General features: G+C 43.6%; 1 protein-coding gene across 1 annotated transcript in view; it reads right to left on the bottom strand.

Moving 5' to 3' along the window:
* PIK3R1 (phosphoinositide-3-kinase regulatory subunit 1) overlaps window positions 1-12945 on the bottom strand; it is a 63324-nt gene extending 50379 nt beyond the window's left edge. The window contains exons 1-2 of the mRNA XM_081929381.1: window positions 12772-12945; window positions 2910-3647 (exon numbers count right to left, since the gene is read on the bottom strand). Of these exons, the coding sequence (XP_081785507.1) occupies window positions 2910-3243 (334 nt within the window). The 5' untranslated portion in view covers window positions 3244-3647; window positions 12772-12945. The remainder of the gene's footprint in view (window positions 1-2909; window positions 3648-12771) is intronic.
* Between the last annotated feature and the right edge of the window lie 9344 nt (window positions 12946-22289).

Below are 22289 nucleotides of genomic sequence, written 5' to 3' on the forward strand. Positions count from 1 at the left end.
ACAGTAAGAAACATCACTCCTCATGTGCTCCCTCTCCTACTGATGGAGCAGTATGAAAAAGTTAAGCCTGGGAAATATGAACTTGACCAAATACAGTCAAGCAAGCTTTACATCAAGTCTCCTTATAGTCAAAATGCACTCTAATGGGCAGAACAATGGTTTATTATCCTGGGAAGGTTCCTGTTGGTTTGCTGCCCACATTCATTTGGACTGTATAAAAGATTAACCATTTCATTATCCTGGGAACAGAATTTCCACTTTTAATAATTTACACTGTGACTCCAGAAGAGGAAAGGCACCAGCGCTGGTATTTAAGCACCAAATATTTTTCCCACACCATAGGATCCAAAGGCATTTCTTAATATCTAATATGTAAGGGGAGATTATGTTTTCGACATAAAGCTGTAGGCAGCCATATTGTCACTACTTTGTGGAACACTCACACAGTTGTGAATTATTCCCTCTGTTGTTCTAAAACAGCTCTATTAAACACGCAAGGTGCTTACATTTGCCATGTGTAAGAAAGACAGCAGAAAGTACCATGTTACATGTTTCCACTTTCTCTTCTACTTTGTGGGCATTCTGCACAACAGAACCTCAGAGGGAAATTCATTTATGCACATCCTGCTCCCCAGGCAACGTCAAAGGAGATGGATGTACACAGATACATGTGGCCACAGCCATCTCTTGCAATTCAGTTCCATTCCACTTTGCCACCTTCCCATCAGCAACTACTTTTCTGAATCAAGCTTTAACATTTTACCATTCTGTACTACTTTGGGATTTTGGTGGGCGGGCGGGATTCAGGGGTCCATGAAAGGTGAAGATGACAAACACTGTTACTCAACAAAAAAAACGATAAAGATTCACGATACGTGAATTCATTTAAAGTAACAAAAATGATTTCCTAGTAAGTTACTTCTGTTGTCACACACACACACGAGAGCTTGAAGAGAGAACATGAAGGTCTAGAAGTCAGCAAGACTAAGGGTTGCATCCAAGTGGCATCTCTCTAATGATGGAAGACTCTCTGATCCATTGGAACCTTCCATCAGGAGAAGATGAGAGTGAGGCAATTTCCAGTGATTCCCATGCCCCCCTGCAAGTACCAAACCATCACCCATGCTGTTCCAGAGGGTCCTCCCAACTCTCTGGAGCAAATACCGGGGACATAGACTGTGGCGAGGTGAAAGAATTAGTGAAAACCATCTCCTTCCCAACCTCCTTCTCTTACATGTATATATTTCTTACAAAAAAAGTTGATTGACCTGGCTTTCAATACCAGTATGCCTCGGAGGACATACATTTAGGCCCAGACCAAGGCATTTTGCTGTCTGAAGCAAAGGACAAAATGGTGTTTCCCTCAAGCAAAAACTAGCTGGCGCTTACATTAACACTAGTGATAAGATGGCATCGTTCACTGGATCTGAGGCAGCAGGCCACATTTGGGGGGGGGGCAGTGGAAGGACTGGAGGAATCTGGAGGAGCAGCCATGGGCCGCTGCAGCAGCATCTGTCATCTGAGACAGTTGCCTCATTCTGCATGATGGTAGGGCTGGCCCCTATTACATTTAAAAACCATGTATTTATCTGAATAAAGTTAGTGTATATTTTCTTAAATATTAAGCTATATTAGCAGAACTGGCACATGAATACAACCCAACAATAGCAGTGATATTTCATTTCTATTTATAGTCGCAAGTAATAGTTTCAGTGATATGTGTTGTTACAACTACTCAGGTGTTATTGAAATAGTTATAATTCATGTATGCAGATCATACATATTGCCAAACTCCCATCAGCCTCAGGCAGTGTAGCCAATAATCATGGGCGATGGGAATTACAGTTCAGTATCCGGAGGGCGGTTTGGGACGCAGGTGGCGCTGTGGGTTAAAGCCTCAGCGCCTAGGACTTGCCGATCGAAAGGTCGGCGGTTCGAATCCCTGCGGCGGGGTGCGCTCCCGCTGCTCGGTCCCAGCGCCTGCCAACCTAGCAGTTCGAAAGCACCTCCAGGTGCAAGTAGATAAATAGGGACCGCTTACCAGCGGGAAGGTAAACGGCGTTTCCGTGTGCAGCTCTGGCTCGCCAGAGCAGCGATGTCACGCTGGCCACGTGACCCGGAAGTGTCTCCGGACAGCGCTGGCCCCTGGCCTCTTAAGTGAGATGGGCGCACAACCCCAGAGTCTGTCAAGACTGGCCCGTACGGGCAGGGGTACCTTTACCTTTACCTTTATCCGGAGGGCACCATGTTGGTGACAGCTGCCCTAAACTGAAATGTTTATTATCTTAGAATTTCCCTGTGCTATGCGTTAGATGAGCAACAGGTTTTTTTTGGGGGGGGGTTACATTCAGGGCACCCCTTCCACACTTGTCTTGAAGAGAACCCCTGCTTTTTGCAGAGGATTCTGTAAATTTTCAAGAGCACAGCACTGAAGAGTACTAGCCAGATCTCACCCTAGCTGACTTGACAACATGCCCTGAGACTCAAAAGGGTAAAATGTTACAGAAGAAATTCGGTAGCAATGGAAAATGTATCTTTAAAGAAAACTTGTTTGCCGTTACCAACATTCTTACTGAAGTACCACAGGGTTCTCTGGAACACGGTCTGAAGGCAAGTATGCTGAAGTACTTCCCAAAACCATTATGGTTTTTGCTATTTTATGGTCATGCTGCACAAGGGCAATCAAAATGCAAGGAAAGCATGAACTCTTTTCTGGTCCAAATAGGAAAATGCAGTTGTTACAAAGTGAACATGGTTTAGGGAAATACGAATAATAATAATAATAAAGCTACCAGTGTTCTGACCAATTTCAATGACTTACCGTTTGCAGTATCCACTTAATATTCCATAGAATAAAGGTTTGGACATTGAACCACAATGATTAGGGGTGGGGGAGAGTTGCTACTAACCTGGTTGATCATTGTCTGTTCCTACTCTTGCTGGACTTGGTGCCACAGGAAGAGGTCGAACAGGCCGAGGCTTTGGAGTTGGGGGACAAATCTTTTTTCTTCCGATATATTCTACGTAAGTTCCTGGGAAGTCCCCCCTTTCTCCAGTAGTTTCGTTATAACCATTCAGCCAACCGATTTCCTCAGGTTTCTCTTCTTCCCCGTCATTGAATCCAAGTGCCACTAAAGTACCTTTATTCACAGTTAAAATATCTCCCAGGTGTAAGTCAATGTCTTCCTCTCGTTCTTTTTTGTAATCGTATAAAGCTCTGTACTGGTATCCTTCTGCACTCATTTTGGCAAAGGTCTTAACATTCAATTATTTTAGCGAATAACAGCAACACAGTGCTACTCGGTTTTATTGTATATACAGCGAAAGAAGTTATAAACAGGGGAAGTAACGTGTCAGTTAGAAGGACTGTAACACAAACATATAAGAAGCACCAGAATCTGTGGCTGTGCAGCTGAGGCTGTATGTGCGTCTTTTACATTTAATCAGTGAAATTTCAGAAGAGTGGACTTTTATCTATGTATAGACTCCCAGTCTAGTTCCTTTTCAGGTCAGCTTGGCACTTATGGGCACAATTTTTCAAGGTGGGCTGAAAATTACTCCTTGCTGCACCTCCTTCTGATGTACTTGCTGGAAAATGTTCACTTTTCTTAAACTTTTTGCGGTGGAGTTCTGCACACATACTTCACCTACGGAGGAAGAAAAAAATTCAAACATGAAATTAACGTAACTACTCCCATTCTCATTGAAGGCTCTAACTATGGTAAGTTCAGGTTCTAGTGGGGAATGTTTCAGAAACAAGTGTGCTGGCACAGAACAAAAATTATAATGGAAGACCTGATGATGTGGGCAGAGAGGTGGGGGCATCAGGTTGACTGCCCCCATAGCATGCCACCCTCCCCATCATCTTGCCTCTCTCAGTTACCAGCAGCGACCTCTGCATTGGGAAACCAGGTGAACAATGCTTCCGCATTCCAGTCCAGGGGTTGCTAGAATGGATAGTTCAGTTGGTTGGAGCGTGGTGCTGATAATGCCAAGGTTGCAGGTTCGATTCCCGTATGGGACAGCTGCATATTCCTGCATTGCAGAGGGTTGGACTAGATGATCCTCAGGGTCCCTTCCAACTCTATGATTCTATGGGAAGTCCCCCTAATAAGTGCTCATCCTTAATGGCCAAGTCACCCCTGCTCTCTGTTTGGTGCACTTCCACCCCACCCCTCGCAAATTACTGAATCCCTATCTCATACATATTTTTTTTTTACAGAGGAGCTTAAATATCAGTATCAAACTTTATTTCGGTCACAGACCAGCATAAGATAAGACATATGGATAAACTGAACACATAAGACTTAAAACAGGTATGGGATAATGACTGGCAATTAATTTATCATACATGCTTAAAAAGATAGAAACAGGGGCAAACAGTTAAAAGTGACAATAAGGGACAGAGCGTGAAGGCACACAGGTCTTTCATCTTAGGCCTAGTTTGTGGCGCAACCATCCTTCAACGAATATCCATCATGGCAGCGCAGAATCTAGTGACTGAGTATGGACAGAGGAGCTTAGGTTCTAAGACAGAAGGCGGCAGGAAAGGGGCTCTAGGGCTCTTATCTTTAAATTCTGCTATACTCCTAGGGGATCAGTGCTCTTCTCCCTACTGGTCTACCTTCTCCAATGCTGAGGGCAAGCATGAGAAAGAGTGAATTAAACTAGGGTAGGTTTAACCCATGGCATCCTCCCAAGCTTGCCTTCTTGCTTTGGGGGGGGGGGGTTTCTTTTGAGAAAAGAAGCATTGCTCGAACACAAATTGATTTTATGCATGAAATCACGTGCCTCCATTTTTTATTCCCTCAGAAACTATACATTTAACAGCAAGGTTACAATTTTTCTATGAAGACTTTAACCTACTCCTTTCATATTTTGATGTGATTTCCCACAGCTTTATGTAACTGTACTGAAGCTAGACCACCTAAGGAGCAGTATTTTGTCAGGCTGGGGGAAGTGGTAAATACTTAAATTAGACCTGGAGCAACAGACGAGGCTTAAACATTTAAATCATGTTGGTGTGATTACGAAGTTAAAAAAGCAATACACTGCTGTAAAATACTATAAATATACACACTAAACACTACCTTACAGAAATCCAGAACAGTAGGTGCCTTATAAAGTTTTTATTATTTCACCTGTTATTCATTCTACAGCTATAGAAAAAGCTAAATTCAAATCATAATCTAATTGCTGCATTGCTGTACCAACAAGTGAAAGCATTCACTTAAACAGTGAAAACCTTTTAAAGCAAAGAATAAAATGTCTTAAGGGGGCTATGTAATTCTAGCAGGTGAGACTATTTACAGGATAATATATTTTTTTTATACTGCCACTCTGCCATTTGCTGCAAAGTATAATGAATAACGGTTATGTGAAAATTCCAACTGATGGATTAATTCTGCCAAAGAAATTCTCTAGAAAAAACCCCACTCTATCCCAGTTGCAGTAGGATCACATAACACAATTTTTGAAAATCTGTATTTCATGAACTATGGCTCATAGTAGAATAGACGTGGTACCCAATCCTACATTTTCAAAGTCACAGAAACCATTTACACCTGACCTAATAATTCTAGGATTAAAACTCCTTCAGTAGAGTTAAAGTTCTTACAAGGTCATTCATGCATCAAAAAGCATGAAAATTATGAGTTAAGGAGACAGTTTTGTCTTCTGCACCAAAGGCAGTATACATGTTCTGTACTGTGACATACTGTGCCTTCATGCATCTGAGCCACACTGGGATCAGCTGCACTAAGGGGGGCTCATTTTCAGTGCCTATCAGCTGATGGGAAATGAAACTGAGCCCTGCTTCGTCCATTTGAGCTAAGTGTGGTTCAAATTCCCACTCAGCCATGAAGCTCACTGGGTGATCTTGGGCCAGTCACCATCTCTTAGCCTAACCCATGGGTTGTTCTGAGAATGAATTGGGGAGGAGAACCATGTACAGTCATACCTTGGGTTACAGACACTTCGGGTTGTGCGATTTTGGGTTGTGCACCGCGTCGAACCCGGAAGTACCAGAACGGGTTACTTCTGGGTTTCGGTGCTTGCACATATGCAGAAGCGCTAAATTGTGCTTTGAGCATGCGCAGAAGTGCCAAATCATGACCCGCGGTGCTGCGGGTTGCGAACGCTGTGGGTTGCGAATGTGCTTCCCGCACGGATCACATTCGCAACCCGAGCATCCACTGTACACCACCTTGATATTCTCGGAAGATAAAGGCGGTATATAAATATAATAAATAAATGAAAATAAAATTGGATGTTTGGATTCAAACCACAGCTGCAAATAGACATTCTCCATCTGTAGCAAGCACCTTTGAAGTTATCGCCTGATGTCACAATGGGACAAGTGATTACCTCCCGCACCTAGACAAGGTGACCTGCAGAGGATGGTGGAGGTTTGGATCTGGTCCACCAGCCAGAAAAGGTCCCCTGCCTTACATGGTCCTCAAGTTTCTAGGTGTTGGAAACCAAAGAGCTTTCTAATATGTCTCCTGAATTTGTTCTTAGGACCTGGCCTGGGTTCACACATCGTGGTAAACTATGGTTTACCATGACTGCTCATATTGCATCTACTCTGCTGCTCACTTTGCTTAGCACAGAGAAAATAAATGTGAACCAGGGCTTACATTTGTTTCTCTCTAAACAAGCCAAACCTTGGCTTCTGCTCATGGCTCGTCTGAAAACAAGGAAAGCATGAGTGCTGTTCACATGTAACATTCAGACAGCACTCTGCTTTGTTCCCACCCAGTAAAGGAAGGAGTGTGACGAGCATGATTTGTGGTATGCCATGGTTTGTTATTGACCATGGCTTACTGTTCTGTGAAAATAGGGCCACCATAGAAATGTGGAAAAATTAGAAACAAAATAGAATCTCACACAAACAAAATATTTAAGCTCAAGATACTGAGATCCAAAACAGTGATGGTACCACTGTTAACCTCTTTCCTCCTACATCCAGCACTTTGCTTCACTATATACAAATAACGTCTTACCAAAAATTTCAGTGAAGACAACTGTACTGCTATTATCACCAACTGGTCCATTAATAACACTGGTTGAATGATTAATGATGACCGATACCTGACGACTGTATTAGTGAGTTCACAGGAAGAAGAGGAATTATGTGAAGAAACTTGTAGCACAGATGGCTTCACAAGCAATAGCAATGACACAGATTCAGTAGCATCAGAGGATAAAATATGGGGAAATATTTCTCAATATAACCGATGGTTACTAATGAATGTAAATGTTTACTAAAAGTTGTTATCTTTTTCTGTATCTAGACCTGCAATGTGCAGTTATGTATGAAAGAAGAAAAATGGAGCACAAAGTGCCATATCTCTGTCTACCGATGACTGGCAAATATATTGGAAGTAATGATAACAGGACCTTTGGTTCCCATGATCTTAAAAACATGGGATTTTACACCATGTTTACTCTTCCATGAGCCACGCTTCATAATATATGGGGGAAAGTGCCTTTTGATCCCCTACATCTCCAATGCACTGAGGAAATGTTGGTGAAGACTAATCAATAAGGACAACCAATCATCATCCGTCAACAGAATTATTTTCATGCATGTTGTCATTTGCCTGTGTGACTGTAAGCCAAGTGTAAAAGAGCGTTCCTGTGTATATACACAACGTCAAGAAGCAGTTCTGCACAAGTCGCCATCTATCAATATAATTAAAAGGTGAAACTTTTGGAAAGAAAGAGGAGAAACAGACCTCCTGCAAGTACAGTCCCTTCCCAAACTCCTACTTTGGTTATGTTAGTTGGGTATACTGACTGCTTTGATTAAACAATTACATTTGAGAGCCAGTAAGCTCTGTTACAAGTGCCTATTCCCCCACCACCACCTCTTCTGTCATTCTGTTACACTCCTCACTGCAAAGCTGCCCCTTTGATTCTGAAGATGCCACAAGTTATCAACCATCCAAAGGCACCATGTAGCGTCTCTACATAAGCTCTTCTCCCACAGTACTCCAGCCTTTCTGCTGTACTTAGGAACCCACGAATGAACATGCAGTATCACTATATGCTAATTTTCTCCACTCTCTGGTATCTGCAAGAAGGGGAAATGATGCATTGAAAGAATTGATATGCTACAAGGGTGCCAGCTCCTGGGGGCTGAGGCACTGTGCCCCCCCCAATCTTGCACAGCATCCTGATGTTGTGCAACATTGCATGCACGACAACTGGATGTCGGATCAGGTCCCCTCGGTCCTCCGGAGAAGGCGGCGCCTCCAAGTCGCTTGACAAATGCACATCTAAAAAAGCCCACCACGAAAACTCAGTGGTAAACCTCTTAATAAGAAAAAATATGCATATCAGTAAATATATTTACTGATTATACTCAGTAAACAGCCTCTAATAGAAAAGAAAACCACTTTCTATAGATACAGCACGCAGAATTTTGCACAGCATTGCCACTGCACCTATGGGATTGTGCTATTGCCCAGGCATCAGGCTCGCCTAGAATGCTGGTCTAGATAAACCTTTGATCTGATCCTGCAGGGCTCTTATGTACTGGTGGAAGCTAGCCAAACATCTTACATTGGATTTAGACTCTTGGAGTATAGTGGTGGGAAGTTAAGGTTATGTGCCTCAACATGCCCCCACTAAGGAACTGAACACTTCAGCATTGGCTATGAAAGTCTACTAATAACTCTAGAACTTTCACACCTATGCCTAGGAACACATCTGGAACTGGAAACAAGGGGGAATGCACCGTAAGTATTAATTAAATTGTTCTACAGTGATTTCTGTGTACATTGTTTTCGTCACTAATTCTTGCAACAAACAAGCAAGTCCACTTAAACACACCTTGACTTGAGAGTCTGGAACATCGCCAACACTCAACTAAATATATACACAACCTGTGCCAGAAAATTAACACTTCTCCAAATATCTCAAATGCTTTGAAATATTTATTATCATGCTAAGAAATAGTTTCAGCTCCACAAGCACACAAGTGTGTGAGGAGGGCTACTCACTTTGCTCTTGTTGCCACAACCATTTTGGCACACTGCCAATTAGAGTTCTTCTCTAAACACTGTAAAAAATGTCTAGTTTGACCTATTTCCCCCCTCCCCACCAGTAGAGAAAGATAGCACAGCCCCTCCACCCAGCCCAACAAACTTTCAGTTAAATCTGAAAAGGGAGGGTTGCACTGTAGATACAATACGGCAACAACCCCCTTGAACCTCAGGGTTGACAATGCATCACATGGGAAGCAAATGTCCCAAGTCACTTTGTTAAGTGCTGAACTTCTTTATACCCATGTACTAATGTATTCCCCAAATGCAGCAGTTTCATTTTGCCTTTTTGTTATCAGCCAGTACAAATCTGTATTGGAAATCAGGGCCAAGCAATGGTCTTGCCCAGCAAACCTCTAGCTGTTAAGCCTACTCTCCAAGACAGTAAACTGGTGGATCTTACCAACACAGCTGCCGTGCTCCAATACTTCCATAATACAGAATTACTGCAGTATTTATACCAGCAAGTGATAGGGTACAGATCAGTGTCTGGTTTGCAGTCAGTTTGAGAACAGGAAAGAATCTCTCAGGATAGACTCAACTGTTTCCTTGACCAAGACATTTTAGTATGAGTTTTCTGCTTCTGAAGTTGTGCCGAAGAGCTATTCGCTCTGCCTAAGACATCTTTATGACCTTACACATTAAGCAATAACTTTTTAAAAGAACTATTTACTTGTTACATTTGTTCTTTGTGCTATTAATGTGTTCCACAAGCCAATCACATTTTAAACAAAATTAAAACACTGTCTCCAGCCATTATTGTAAACAGTCCTGTACTAATTATAGGAGCTTTTAAAGATGTTAGAATGCAATTCTCTGCACATCTATTCAGAAGTAAGTTCCATGAAGTGCAATGGGGCTTACTCCCTTATAAGCGACTACAGCATTGCAGGACAATCCAGGTACTATATGCAAACATTATTATGATCTTTTAAATAAAGTGGAATTGGATTTGCCTGATCAAGAAGCAGAATGCCCATTAAATTTATGTGGTCCAGATTTTATCCTTCTGTAGCTTACAGGTTTTAATCCTGAGGAGTAATGGGATTCTTTCTTTATAGCAGTCCCTCTACCTCAGAACAGTATACAGTGGTACCTCGGGTTAAGTACTTAATTCGTTTCAGAGGTCCATTCTTAACCTGAAACTGTTCTTAACCTGAAGTACGACTTTAGCTAATGGGGTTCCCTGCTGTTGCCGTGCCGCCAGAGCATGATTTCTGTTCTCATCCTGAAGCAAAGTTCTTAACCTGAAGCACTATTTCTGGGTTAGCGGAGTCTGTAACCTGAAGCGTATGTAACCTGAGGTACCACTGTACTCTGACTGTAGAAGTCATTCCCAGCTCTTCTGGCCAAAATTATTTAACAAACTGGTACCTTACACTTGCAAAGCATCTGTTCTACTATACAAATTTTTAGACTTTGCATTCATTCCTCAAAAAGCTTCACATTAAGACTACAACTGTGTACTTACTGAAATAGAAGTAAGTTTCAATGAACTCAACAGAACTTGCTACCGAGTAGACAGGCACAGGATTGCACCTGTGAGTGTCATAGCCTTAAGTTATAATAGCTCCTCCTGTCGGCACCACAGAGATTTTACTAGGGTGTTGGTTTTTTGTTTTGTTTTTTGCTCCCTTATACATTCAATTAATTGGTCTGTATCCAACTAAGTTCTACGCACAGTAGACCTTTTGAAATTAATAAATTAGTCAAGTTTATTAATTTCAATGGGTCTACTCTGAGTAGAGATTATGTTGGATACAACCCAATGTCTTCATTTTTCACATTATGGGTACCACACACTGGTTTTTTTCTGTTGATGAATTAATAAAAATATAACCCAGCAACACACATCATGTGAAAATGCAACACCTTGCTTAATTCCTTTTGCAATTCCTTTTGCATTTGTCATCTGAATAGCAATAAATTTCTCTGCCTATTCAAATGGTTCTATGCATCTTATACCCTCTTTTTTCAGTGTGGGCACGTTTTAATCCAATGCTTAGAGGCAAGGATTTGGCAGCAGAAAACACAAGACTTTCCTCTCCCCTTCCTGAACTCAAATCCTTCAACCAGCCATTTGTTCCTCCAGAACCAGACACTTTCCATTTCCAGGAAAGACACAATACACTAATAAGAGCTATTTTTCTAAAATGCCACCAGTAAGTCCCAAAGCAAACACAATGCAGCACTCTCGATAGCACAAGAAGTTCGCTTAACAGCTCATTACACTTCACTGAAATGCAGCTTTGGCAACACAAGCTTCATATAATATCTGGGCTATGAATTCAACAAATTGCATCTCTGCTTCACATTGCATCTAATTAAAACCAGTAAGTCTCCCTGTGTATTCCGGATAGGGTAGTAAGAGTTTGCTTACTTATTTATAAGAGAAATTAAAGTTTTTCAAAATAGTAAAGACAATACATGTAGAAAAGAGCAAAGTTATGTTGAACAACATTATGCAAATTCGGTACTTATAATATTAATACATTACAGGAGGTGGGGGGGGTAGCCTTCCGATACATGATTAAAATTCCTATCAGGAAAATGGTGTGAAGCAATTTTCCAGATTAACTTCCGTGGATTGCTCACTTATCCAGAGAATGAGATTTTAGTGTCAATATTTAGCCAGCTTTATTTAGCATCAACCAAGTCTAGCACCTTGTGCTCCACTCTTGCCATTGCACACTGTCTAGACCAAGAAGTGCCATGCACTCTTTTGATTCGCTTCCCCACATAAGCCAGCAGTGTGGACTTCCTCACGCAGCACAGCCGCTGTGCAAAGTCCAAAGGCAGAAAAAGAAAGAAAAAGGAAACGTGTTCAGATTTTGAAATATAAAGTCAGCGAGAGGGTTTATTCCTTCCGGGTTTTTCAAACGACCTGTAGCCGATTGAGAATTCGCCTAACCGCGATGCATGCAGTTCAGCGGAGCTTCAGCTCTGTCGGCCGCCACCAGCACCCAAAAAAGGGGGAGGCAAGGCAGGGAATACGAAATATTTAACCCGGCAATGACTCCCTTCCTCGCACCCTTCCCAGTCCCCAGACCTTGAGAGTGGAGGCAGTGGCGTAGCGTGGGGGGTGCAGGGGGGGCCGGCCGCACCGGGCGCAACATCTGGGGGTTAGGGAAATCCACATGTTAGGGGGCGCAAATCCATAGGTTAGGGGGCGCAAATTACTTGCCTTGCCCCGGGTGCTGATAACCCACGCTACGCCACTGAGTGGAGGGCACCTAGGCTGGTCTGGGGCTGAGGAGCGGGGCTGCCATAAATGCAACCTCCTGCAATCCTGAGCGCCCTTTCCCAGAGAAAGCATTTTTTCCTCCTTCGCAAGCTAACCAGCTGGCGCGGGGATCGGGTCCCGCTGCTGCAAGGACGCCGCTCCGCTCCAGTTCAACTTCCTCCAGCCAAGCCAGCTGGGCAGGGGAGACGGGAAATGAATGCAATGCAAGGCTTTGCTTGCTTGCCTGCCTGCCTGTCACCGGCAGGGGAAGAAGCCGGAGCCGCGCGCAAGAAAGAGAGACAGCGAAGCCCCCCTGCAGGCGGCAGGAGGCCTCGCGCCGCCGAACAGGATGTCTGCAGCGCGCGGCCAAGCGGCGTCCCGGCCCCGGCGCCGCCGCCGGACTCCCCTCCGCACGCTCGCTAGGCCGGCAGCAGCGAGGCAGGGAAGGGAGGCGGGCGGCGGCGAGGGGACGGCGACGCGGGAAGGAAAGGCTCTCACCTTCGGCTGTCACGCACCCGCCCGGGCCCCAGCCGCGCGCCCTGCAGCGAAGGGAGAGAAGCCGAGCGCGCCAAGCCTCCGTCTGCGCCTGCTGCTGCTGCTTCGCCGCCGCTACCACAGCAGCCCTCGCTCGCCGCCGCGCTGCTTCCTTCGCCTCAGCCCCAGCCAGCCAGGCAGCCCGAGCCCAGCGCAGGATGGCGTCCCTCCCAGCTCGCCTCTCGCCCCGCCTCCGCTCCCTCACCCCTGCCAACCCGCGCCAGGCCTGGGGGACCCAAGCGCCGCCTCCCCGCCCAGCCAGGCTGCAGCTTCTCCAGCTTTGCTCTCGCTCTAGCCGCCGCCACAGCTGCCACCGCAGTGGCCGTCCGCTTCCCCTCGGGCTGCTTGGCGGTTCCTCCTCGCGGGCCGAAAAGGTTCCTCTTGCTGCAGCCCGCCCTTCTCCGTTCGGGTGGCGGGCCGGAGGAAAAGGACCGGCCATTGACCCGCTGAGATGACAGTGAACTATATGGAGGGAGGAATTTTAGGGGGGTGTGGAAATCCCCAGCGCGCGCCAAGGGGATCGAAGACCAGCCAGGCGCCTTTTTTTTTCGCTCAGAGGTTCCTTCCCTGCAGAATGGGCGCCTGGCCACACCTGCACCTTTCACAACTATCTGCCATTTGCACGCCTCTGTAAATGGGTGCGGGGGCTACAGGTGGCTTCCATAAGCTTCAGCCAGCATCCTAGGAGCCAAGTCGTAGGGGCTGAGGTCCCTTCGGCCCACCCAATAAAATATTTGAGGGGGCCGCCCCCCACAAAGTTGATGGCCATTGGCATTCAAATGGTGTGCATGTGCCACATCTTGTGTAGGTTATGCAGGACAGGGCTTACTTGCCCCACCCCCTAATATTTTATTCAAGTTGGCACCCCCTGACCAGCATGGACAATGGTCAGGGGCAGGGCCAGCCCACCCATTAGGCAGTGGTCAGGCGGCAGGATCTGCGAGGCCAGCAGTTCCTGCTTCCAAGGAATGCATCATTGCTGCAGCAACAAAGACTGTGGGGTACTCCTTGGAGGTTGGATCTGCATCCTCATCAGAAGCTCCCCACCCCTAAATGCTGCCAGTACAGCGGCCTCTCAGCTGATAAGAGGCACCAGGACAGCCTTCTGGAGGGTCTTTTGGGCTCTACACCCACCTGGCATGATTCAAAGTAGGCCCCTTTCCCCACATGATAGCCCTTGATTCTCACTTCAACCATTGGGTAAGGTTGATTCGATTCTCATCCTCTTGTTCCCGTTGTGTGTGTGTGTGTGTGTGTGTGTGTGTGTATAGGTAAAGGGACCTTTATATGTGTGTGTGTATATGTGTGTGTGTGTGTGTATATAAAAAGGTAATATATATAAAGGTTTTATATATATATATATAAAGGTAAAGGGACCCCTGACCATTAGGTCCAGTCGTGACCGACTCTAGGGTTGCGGCGCTCATCTCGCTTTATTGGCAGAGGGAGCCAGTGTACAGCTTCTGGGTCATGTGGCCAGCATGACTAAGCCGCTTCTGGCAAACCAGAGCAGTGCACGGAAACGCCGTTTACCTTCCCGCCGGAGCGGTACCTATTTATCTACTTGCACTTTGACGTGCTTTCGAACTGCTGGGTTGGCAGGAGCAGCGACCGAGCAACGGGAGCTCCCCCCGTCGTGGGGATTCGAACCGCCGACCTTCTGATTGGCAAGTCCTAGGCTCTGTGGTTTAACCCACAGCGCCACCCATGTGTATATATATATTCCCCTTCTTATCCCTGATGTACATCTTCACTCACCTCTTCTTCCCTGGGGGATGCCATTTTGTGCTTTGCCTAAGGTGCCGAAATGAATTGGTCAGTGGTAGGCACATGAAAACAGCCCAGCTGAATCAGACCAAAGGTGCATATAGGCCATAGAGAAACCTGTTCTTATGCTGGCCAACAACATGCCTATGGGAAGCCTGCTGGCAGGACATGAGCAGCAACCGCGCTTTCTCCAGCAACGAGTATTTAGAGGCATTGTGCCTGCAGTACTTCAGCCATTGATAGCCTTATTTGTCGTGAATTTGTCTAAACCCCAATTTGGCACTCCTGCTGGCAATGACCTCCCCACTGCCGTGCCTTCACCTCACTGTAAGCAGCAACAACCCATCTGCCAGGCAACCAGTAGAGCTGTTCCACTGCACCCAGCAAACCACTTCTGCCTCATAGGGAAGTTGCTCCAGCCTCTTGGCCATTTTGCTTCCCCTTTTCTGAGCTTTTTCCAGCTGTACAGTATTGTTTTGTTGTGGCAACCAGAAATGAACACCGTATTCTAAGCATGGCCACATCACAGATTCGTTCAATGGCAATATAATATTGGCTGTTTTATTATAAACCCTTTCCTAATGATCCTTAACAGGGAATTCGACTTTTTCACAGCGGCTGCACACTGGGTCAATATCTTCATCAAGCTGTTCCTTGGCCAGCCACTTCCAGTTCAGAGTCCTTGAGTTGTATATGCGGTTAGGATTATTAACCCAACATGCATGACACAACGCTTGCTTCCACTGAATCACATTTGCCATTTTAATGCTCATTCCCCCAGTTTGGAGATATCCTTTTGGAGCCTCCCGCAATCTGTTTTTGTTCTTACAGCTCTGTTATCATCAACAAACACAATTACCTCACGGCTCACCCATAACTCCAAATCCTGTATGAACAATTTAAACAATTTAAAATGTTCCAGCCAATCCTTGGGGGACTTCACTTCTTTTATTGGGAGAACTGTCCACATTTATTCCTACACTCTGCTTCCAGTACTTTAAACAAGTTACTTTAACCAGGATGATGGGAGTTGGAGTCCTACAACATCTGGAGGGCCTCAGGTCCCACAGCCCTGATTTAAATGCTGCCCCCAAGGCTTCAGAAGTCAGCCTAAATGTAAAACAGCTTGTTTAGCACCCTTACCCTGCAACTCCCGCTGTGTGCAACATCTCACCTGAAGAAGAGTTCTGGAATAATTTTTATTATTATTCAAAGCTTGCACACATTTTTGCAACATTTTATCGGCTCCAATAAAGTTATTCTGGTTTTGGATTTTTTTGTTTCGTTTTGTTTCTGCCTTAGCCAAGTTTATTTAGAAGTAAACGCACACATTCCAGTGCTGCAGGTTGCTCTTTCATCCCTGTTCCTAAGAAAGCTTGAGCTGATAAAAACACTGGAGCCCTACTATGATTACATAAGTCCTAGGGTTTTTTAAAAAAATGTTTTGTGGACTTGAATGGCTCGATGACTAAATAAAACCACACAAGCTCAAATCAGAAAATTCTGATTTCAGAATGTCCTGTGGCTCGGAAAACTATGTAAATAGCAGAGTTCTTTGTAATGCAATGTTCCAAAACAAGAGGTAACACCATTAAAACATTTTTCGGAGTGGAAACTCTTTCTCCAAAAGTTGCCGAAGAGGAAACATTCCTAGGCCTCCTTTCCACTTTTTTCCTCATCCATTCCAAGCACCAGAATCTCCTCCTCGTCTGGAAGTTTTTCTTAAAACAAAACAACAAGACACACACACACCAATTGAGTGGGTTGTAGATTCCACCCCGTGTGTACTGAAAAGAAGTTGGAGTGTCGGTGAAATTGCAGGAGGAATATACAAAATTCAAAGAAAGAACTTTCCATTTGGATCAGGTCCCCTTGGAAAGAACTGGATAAATTGCTTATGTCAGAACTGTAGATTCAATTACACTTGCCGTGGTTGACAAACTGGCTCAAAACACCTCCCCATCCTTAGTTTAAAGGATAGCATAAGGAGAGTTCAAACAAAAACCCAATGCAAAATGAAATAATACATGTATAGGTGATATGCTTCTTCTGTGCTACAAACCTGCAAAGTGCGTATCATGTCTTGAAATAATTAGATGTCTCCTGAATAAAAGGGCATTTTTTTTATTATGACATGTTCATATGTCAGCTATGTAAGCTGTGTTTGGGTTTCCCTTATGTGATGATGCAATGGGACAATGATGTGTCATGGTTGTGCAGTTGCTTCCTGAGAGCTGTCAGTGCAGCAGATCTCATTGAAAAGGTCTGTCCTGCAAAATCTAAAATGTGTGACAGTGCAGTTAGAGAGCTAGCCCACTGACAGATTCAAAATGAGAGATACGTGCTTGGACTTGTCAAGAGCATCCAACTGCACTATGAGCTGTTTAGGCTTGCAAAGATAAGGACAGTTAAAAATAAGTCGGAGTAGATGGGAGGTGTTCAGGGTAGCCAGATATTAGCTCAGGCCATGGTATAAAACTGGGGCATTCAGATAACTTATCAGAATATAGTTATTGTAACAGAGGGCTGAGTGAAATACTCAGGCAGACAGGATTAAAGTTCTAAAACCAAGGCTGAGAATTTTTAATGCCTTTGTGAAAGGAAACTGGGAATCAATAGAAATGTTCAAAAGAGTGAGTTCTAATAACCATCTTGGGGGCCATCAAAGAAGATGGATTTAGCACTGAATTTTGTAGAGACTGAAGACAGCTACACCACTGTCATAAAGGTTGGGGAACAAATGTTTGTAATAATCAAGCAAGAATATAAAGACGTGTGGAAGAGTTTGAGGTGTGTGGACAAATGTGAAGGAATCAGCTTCTAACTGTGTCAGAAGAAAGATTATTTCTAATTACTAATAGCTAGATGGAGACCACAGTCCTCACTGCACTCAATGGGATATACTTCTGAGTAGATATGAATAGGATCATGCTGCTCAATTGGGAACTTTTTTTCCTTTAGAATTCAAGTACATTTTGGAAAGAGTAAAAGAATAACCATTCATTTTCTGGTTTTAAGAAAAATTAGTTAATTGACCGGTATTTACAGCTTCCTTGGGGATGCCATTAAGTAACTTCCACATTTGTTGATGTAACTGGCCATGTTAAAATGATGTCATGGTGGACCTTCCTTTTCAGTAAAAATATAGTCAGTAAGGCAGAGCTTTCCAAACTGTGTGTCGCGACACATTAGTGTTTCAGCTCTGGTGTGTGGGTGTGTCACACGAACGCTCCTCATGCTCCTCCTGGGGCTGGAAAGGGATTGGTTTATCCTCTGGCTTTCTAGTAAAGGTGAATTACTGTGTCGTGAAATGATGCATGTCTAAAAGGTGTGCCACCAACATGAAAAGTTTCGAAAGCTCTGCAGTAAGGTATCTGTAATGAAGAAAGTAACAAAGCAGAGGTTCTCAGGAAATGTTCGTGATGTCGACCTGGGACTCAGAAATTTTAGTGAAGTGCAGTGTCTCCGAAGTTCACCATTCCTTAGCATTTTCCACACTGATAATTAGATATCTGAAACTTTATTTGCAAGCACATAGTAAAATGTGCAACATTATCTGTAATTGTGACATCTGTGTTTATTTCTCAACCTTGTAAAAGTATGACAACACAGATCCTACTGTTTCTAAAATATGAGTAAGGCTTTCACCGCTAACAAAGTCACAGTAAAACATGAACCATATTATTCCATAGATGATTATTGTACTATGCGCTTCCCAGTCATGGAGACAATTGTCTACCATTTAGAGAATATCTGTGACATAAGCAGCACTTTTATAAGCATCTACAGATAATCCATTAAAGGAACCATAAAATTTATACTAGCAACTCCCTTTAGAAGTCACAGTGCCCTTTATGCTATGTTTATTTCTTCTATTATGGGGCAGATCAGAGGGCTAAAGTTGGTCACAGAATCACCCTGTACTGGTACCAATTTAATAGGGCTAGTTTTCATTAGGTCAAAGGTAAGGTAAAGGACCCCTGGACAGTAAAGTCCAGTCAAAGGCGACTATGGGGTTGCAGTGCTCATCTCTCTTTCAGGTCAAGGGAGCTGGTGTTTGTCCACAAACAGCTCTCCAGGTCATGTAGCCAGCATGACTAAACTACTACTAGCGCATGGAGGACCATGATGAGTGCCAGAGTGCATGGAAATGCTGTTTACCTTCCTGTTGCAGCGGTACCTATTTATCTACTTGCACTGGTGTGCTTTTGAACTGCTAGGTTGGCAGGAGCTGGGACAGGGCAACGGGAGCTCTCCCCACTGCGGGGATTTGAACTGCCGACCTTCCGATCAGCAAGCCCAAGAGGCTCAGTGGTTTAGACCACAGCGCCATGTGACAGATGGTGCATGAACATGGTCAAATATTCTAATTTTTCTCAGGGAAATTTCCCGTTCCATTTCAATATTGAATTGCCATTTCGCTCTGTGCCGCATGTGTAAAATATGGCTCATCCCCCAATAGTATCCAGAGAGTTAAAACCTATATAGTAATGGTTCTGCTACAGACCAAAGTCAGAACTGACTCCATAGCTAAAGGTCAAAGGGAAGGTCCAGATGGCTGCCTGCTAAAAGTTATTTTTGTGAGTGTCCTGAAAATTATCCATACTAAATGGAAAGGTTGATGCCCCCCTTTGCTAGCAACTACAGATAAACAAGAATGTACAATGTAGGAATTCTCTAAGGTTGATATCTGGTCTTCCTACCACTCCATGGGTTGTAATAACCTACAAGGGGTACCATCAGTTAGAATGCATGCTAAAGTCTATCCCCAGGCATTCCACATTAGGAAGGAAGACTTCCCCTCTTCAGGTCAGTTTGTTACATACACTGCTGCTCCATAACCCTCCTGGTTACAGGGGTGGGTTTTGGTCCTTCAGATTTCAGTGGCACCCTATGCAAGATCAAAATTTGGCGCATGCTCCCACGCCTCTTGCCTTTTATTCTGCTTGGCGCCTACTTCAACAGAACCTTAAATCCACCTCTGCCAGTTAATGACCTCCAGGGCATTTTCTAAGACTCTTATGTAGTTCTACTTATCACAGCTCAAGTGCTTGGATTTGTGAATGGCATATATGCCTTGGAAAAACTATGACACTAATCTTCTCAATGACCCAGAGCTAGCTGACATCTGCACTGTGGCCATGTGTCCTGTGTTACAGAAGATAGTCCTGTATTTGAAGGTGTCCTCTCTCTGAAGGGTTTTCTGGTTCAAGTCCAACTGGTTCAAGAGAAAAATGACATGAAGGTTAGCATAGGGGCCTTCAACAGTTGCACCTAGACAGCAAACTGTGTGGGCACACAATTCACTAGGTCACAGCCTTCTGCACTATGGTAAATATGCATTGTGTTTCTATTTAAATCTTAGTAATTATTTATAAATGTGCATCTACACATATAAAGCAAAGCAACTTGCAAACTTTATGCAATTTTGTGCCCTGTAGCATCATCTTTTTAAAAAATGATGACAACCACCTTAATCATCTGGCTGGCTGCCATTTTGTTCGCTGGCTTTCTTTTCCCAAAAAGAAAATTAAACTACAGCCTGGTTATCAGTTCTGTTGCCCTCTTCCCAACTGTTGGGCTGCTGGTTTGGGGAGTAACATTAGAATCGAGTGCATTGACCATGCCTGGGCATCACTAATGTATTAGTGGCATTGATTAAGGATCAAAAAAGATCCCAGCAAAATACCTGTACTGATGGTACCATCTCACCTGACAAATGAAAAAGCGGCAAAACAATGTTTTCTATTTTTGATTCGACTAATTTTAAAATGGAAAAATCGCCTTCAAATGTAAATCACAAGAGTGCTCATTTGGCACAGATACAATCTGCAGACAGGAAACACATGTATGTGGGCAGCAAATGTTTGAGGGAAAATATATTGCAATGAAATATGAGGAAGAACTGGCAATAACTGTCATGATAACTGCCAGACATTAATACAGTGGCAATAGTAGAAGGATGGGAGCTATTTCATAAATACCGATTGATTTAGTAGATGTCAGATTAACAAGATTACCGTATCATTTGTATATCCGTCATTTTCTAGATATCATTTTTCTATTTAAAAATCTTTTAAGGTTTATTTTGGTGCACAGCTTGCCTTATCTGTAAAGTTTGAGGCAAGCAACACAATCTTTTTGACAATCAACGATAAAACTGCATGTCACTCTCTCTAAAGACCAACAACCCAAGCCATTTGATGCTAATGTTTAACAGAATTTGAAAACTGAAAAGGGAATATTTTAACTCATACAGTGTAGTATTACAGCACTTCTACGGGTCTCCTCTCACCTGGAGGCTACCTAGGGAAGAAAGATACCAAACCACACAGTTACAATACTCTGTGTACTCTTTTTATTCTGAGCCAGTGGGATTAACAGAGTGTCTCTACAGATGAGGGAAAATTCAAACGACACCATACAACACTTCTGATGAGGGAGCTGCTGCTGGCAGGTCACTCGACCAACTTCAGCAAGTGCTGCAGAGCCAAAAAAAAGCATTAAACTCATCTGCTTGCATTGGGTTGGCAAACTACATCTTAGAAAGCTTCCTGCATACAATGCTTCATAACTTTGTATCTAGAAGGCCCAGAGACTTACTTTTTCAAATGAAAGCTGAAGAGTTTGGGGTCTCTGCTGGAATGGGCCCTGGTGCAAGTATTCCATCTGCACCATTATAAATCCAACCCTGTTAGGACCTCAGGGATTCCTATTGCCTGGAATCGAAACAACTCGCTTATCAATCACAGCTCTGACTTCACTCATTGGTTAAAACAGGTGGGAGCAGCCAGACCAGCTCATTTAACAGAAATTGATTAGAAACGGCACATTATGCTTCATAGATTTCTTTCTAGAAGGGCCAGATACTTTCATTTTGGCGAAGAGAATTGCACTGCAAAATTGGAAGAAGTGTGAATCTTGGAGACTGGCTATGTTACCCATGTTGTTTTGGAAAGCACAAGTTATGTAGGTTTGCCCTCAAATGTGAACAGAATCAAAGTGCTCCCCAGTCCCTGCTTCAGAGAAAATATGCATAGGATTCACCTGCATTTTCCTAGTATATTTGGGCATTTTCTTCCACTCTAAACAGAATCTTTGAAAATGTCGAGTATTACATAAGCAGTGTGCGGGGGAATTGTTGAATATGCTGTGTAATGAAGCATGGTGGAGAAATCTTTTATGAAAACAATACAATGAGAGCAACAAGAAACCACAAATAATTTGTCTTTTAATGATAAAACTGTCCTCACAATTCAGTTGCCGTTTGCATAATATCAGTAATGCCCAGAGCAACCAATTGATTCGGGGTTTTTTATTAAAAAAAACTTGCATGCAGCTGGTACAACTCCCTACTAGTCACTTTTTATCTTTCAAACCACAAAAAACTGCAATAAAGTAATAAGGAAAAGTATGGACCTTCAAAGATAAGGCAGAAATTCAGCCCTTTACCTTTGATACCATGCTTTGCTACTGGCACAGAAACTGAACTCCGCATGCTTGTCAGCAAGAGTTTACTAGTCTGGAATAAAGAATTCTCCCACTTCATTATTTTTGTATAATTATTATTATTATTATTTAAATTTCTTATTCACCTTTCTCCATAAGGTTCCAGGGTGGTTTATAACAATAGAAAAATACCCTATCAAAATCAGACTGAACAACCTGCAATTAAAAGAAGGAAGTGGGTCCTAAAAATACATCTCACACATGTC

This window comes from Podarcis melisellensis (assembly GCF_964234715.1).
Source record: "Podarcis melisellensis genome assembly, chromosome: 11".
NCBI lineage: Eukaryota > Metazoa > Chordata > Lepidosauria > Squamata > Lacertidae > Podarcis > Podarcis melisellensis.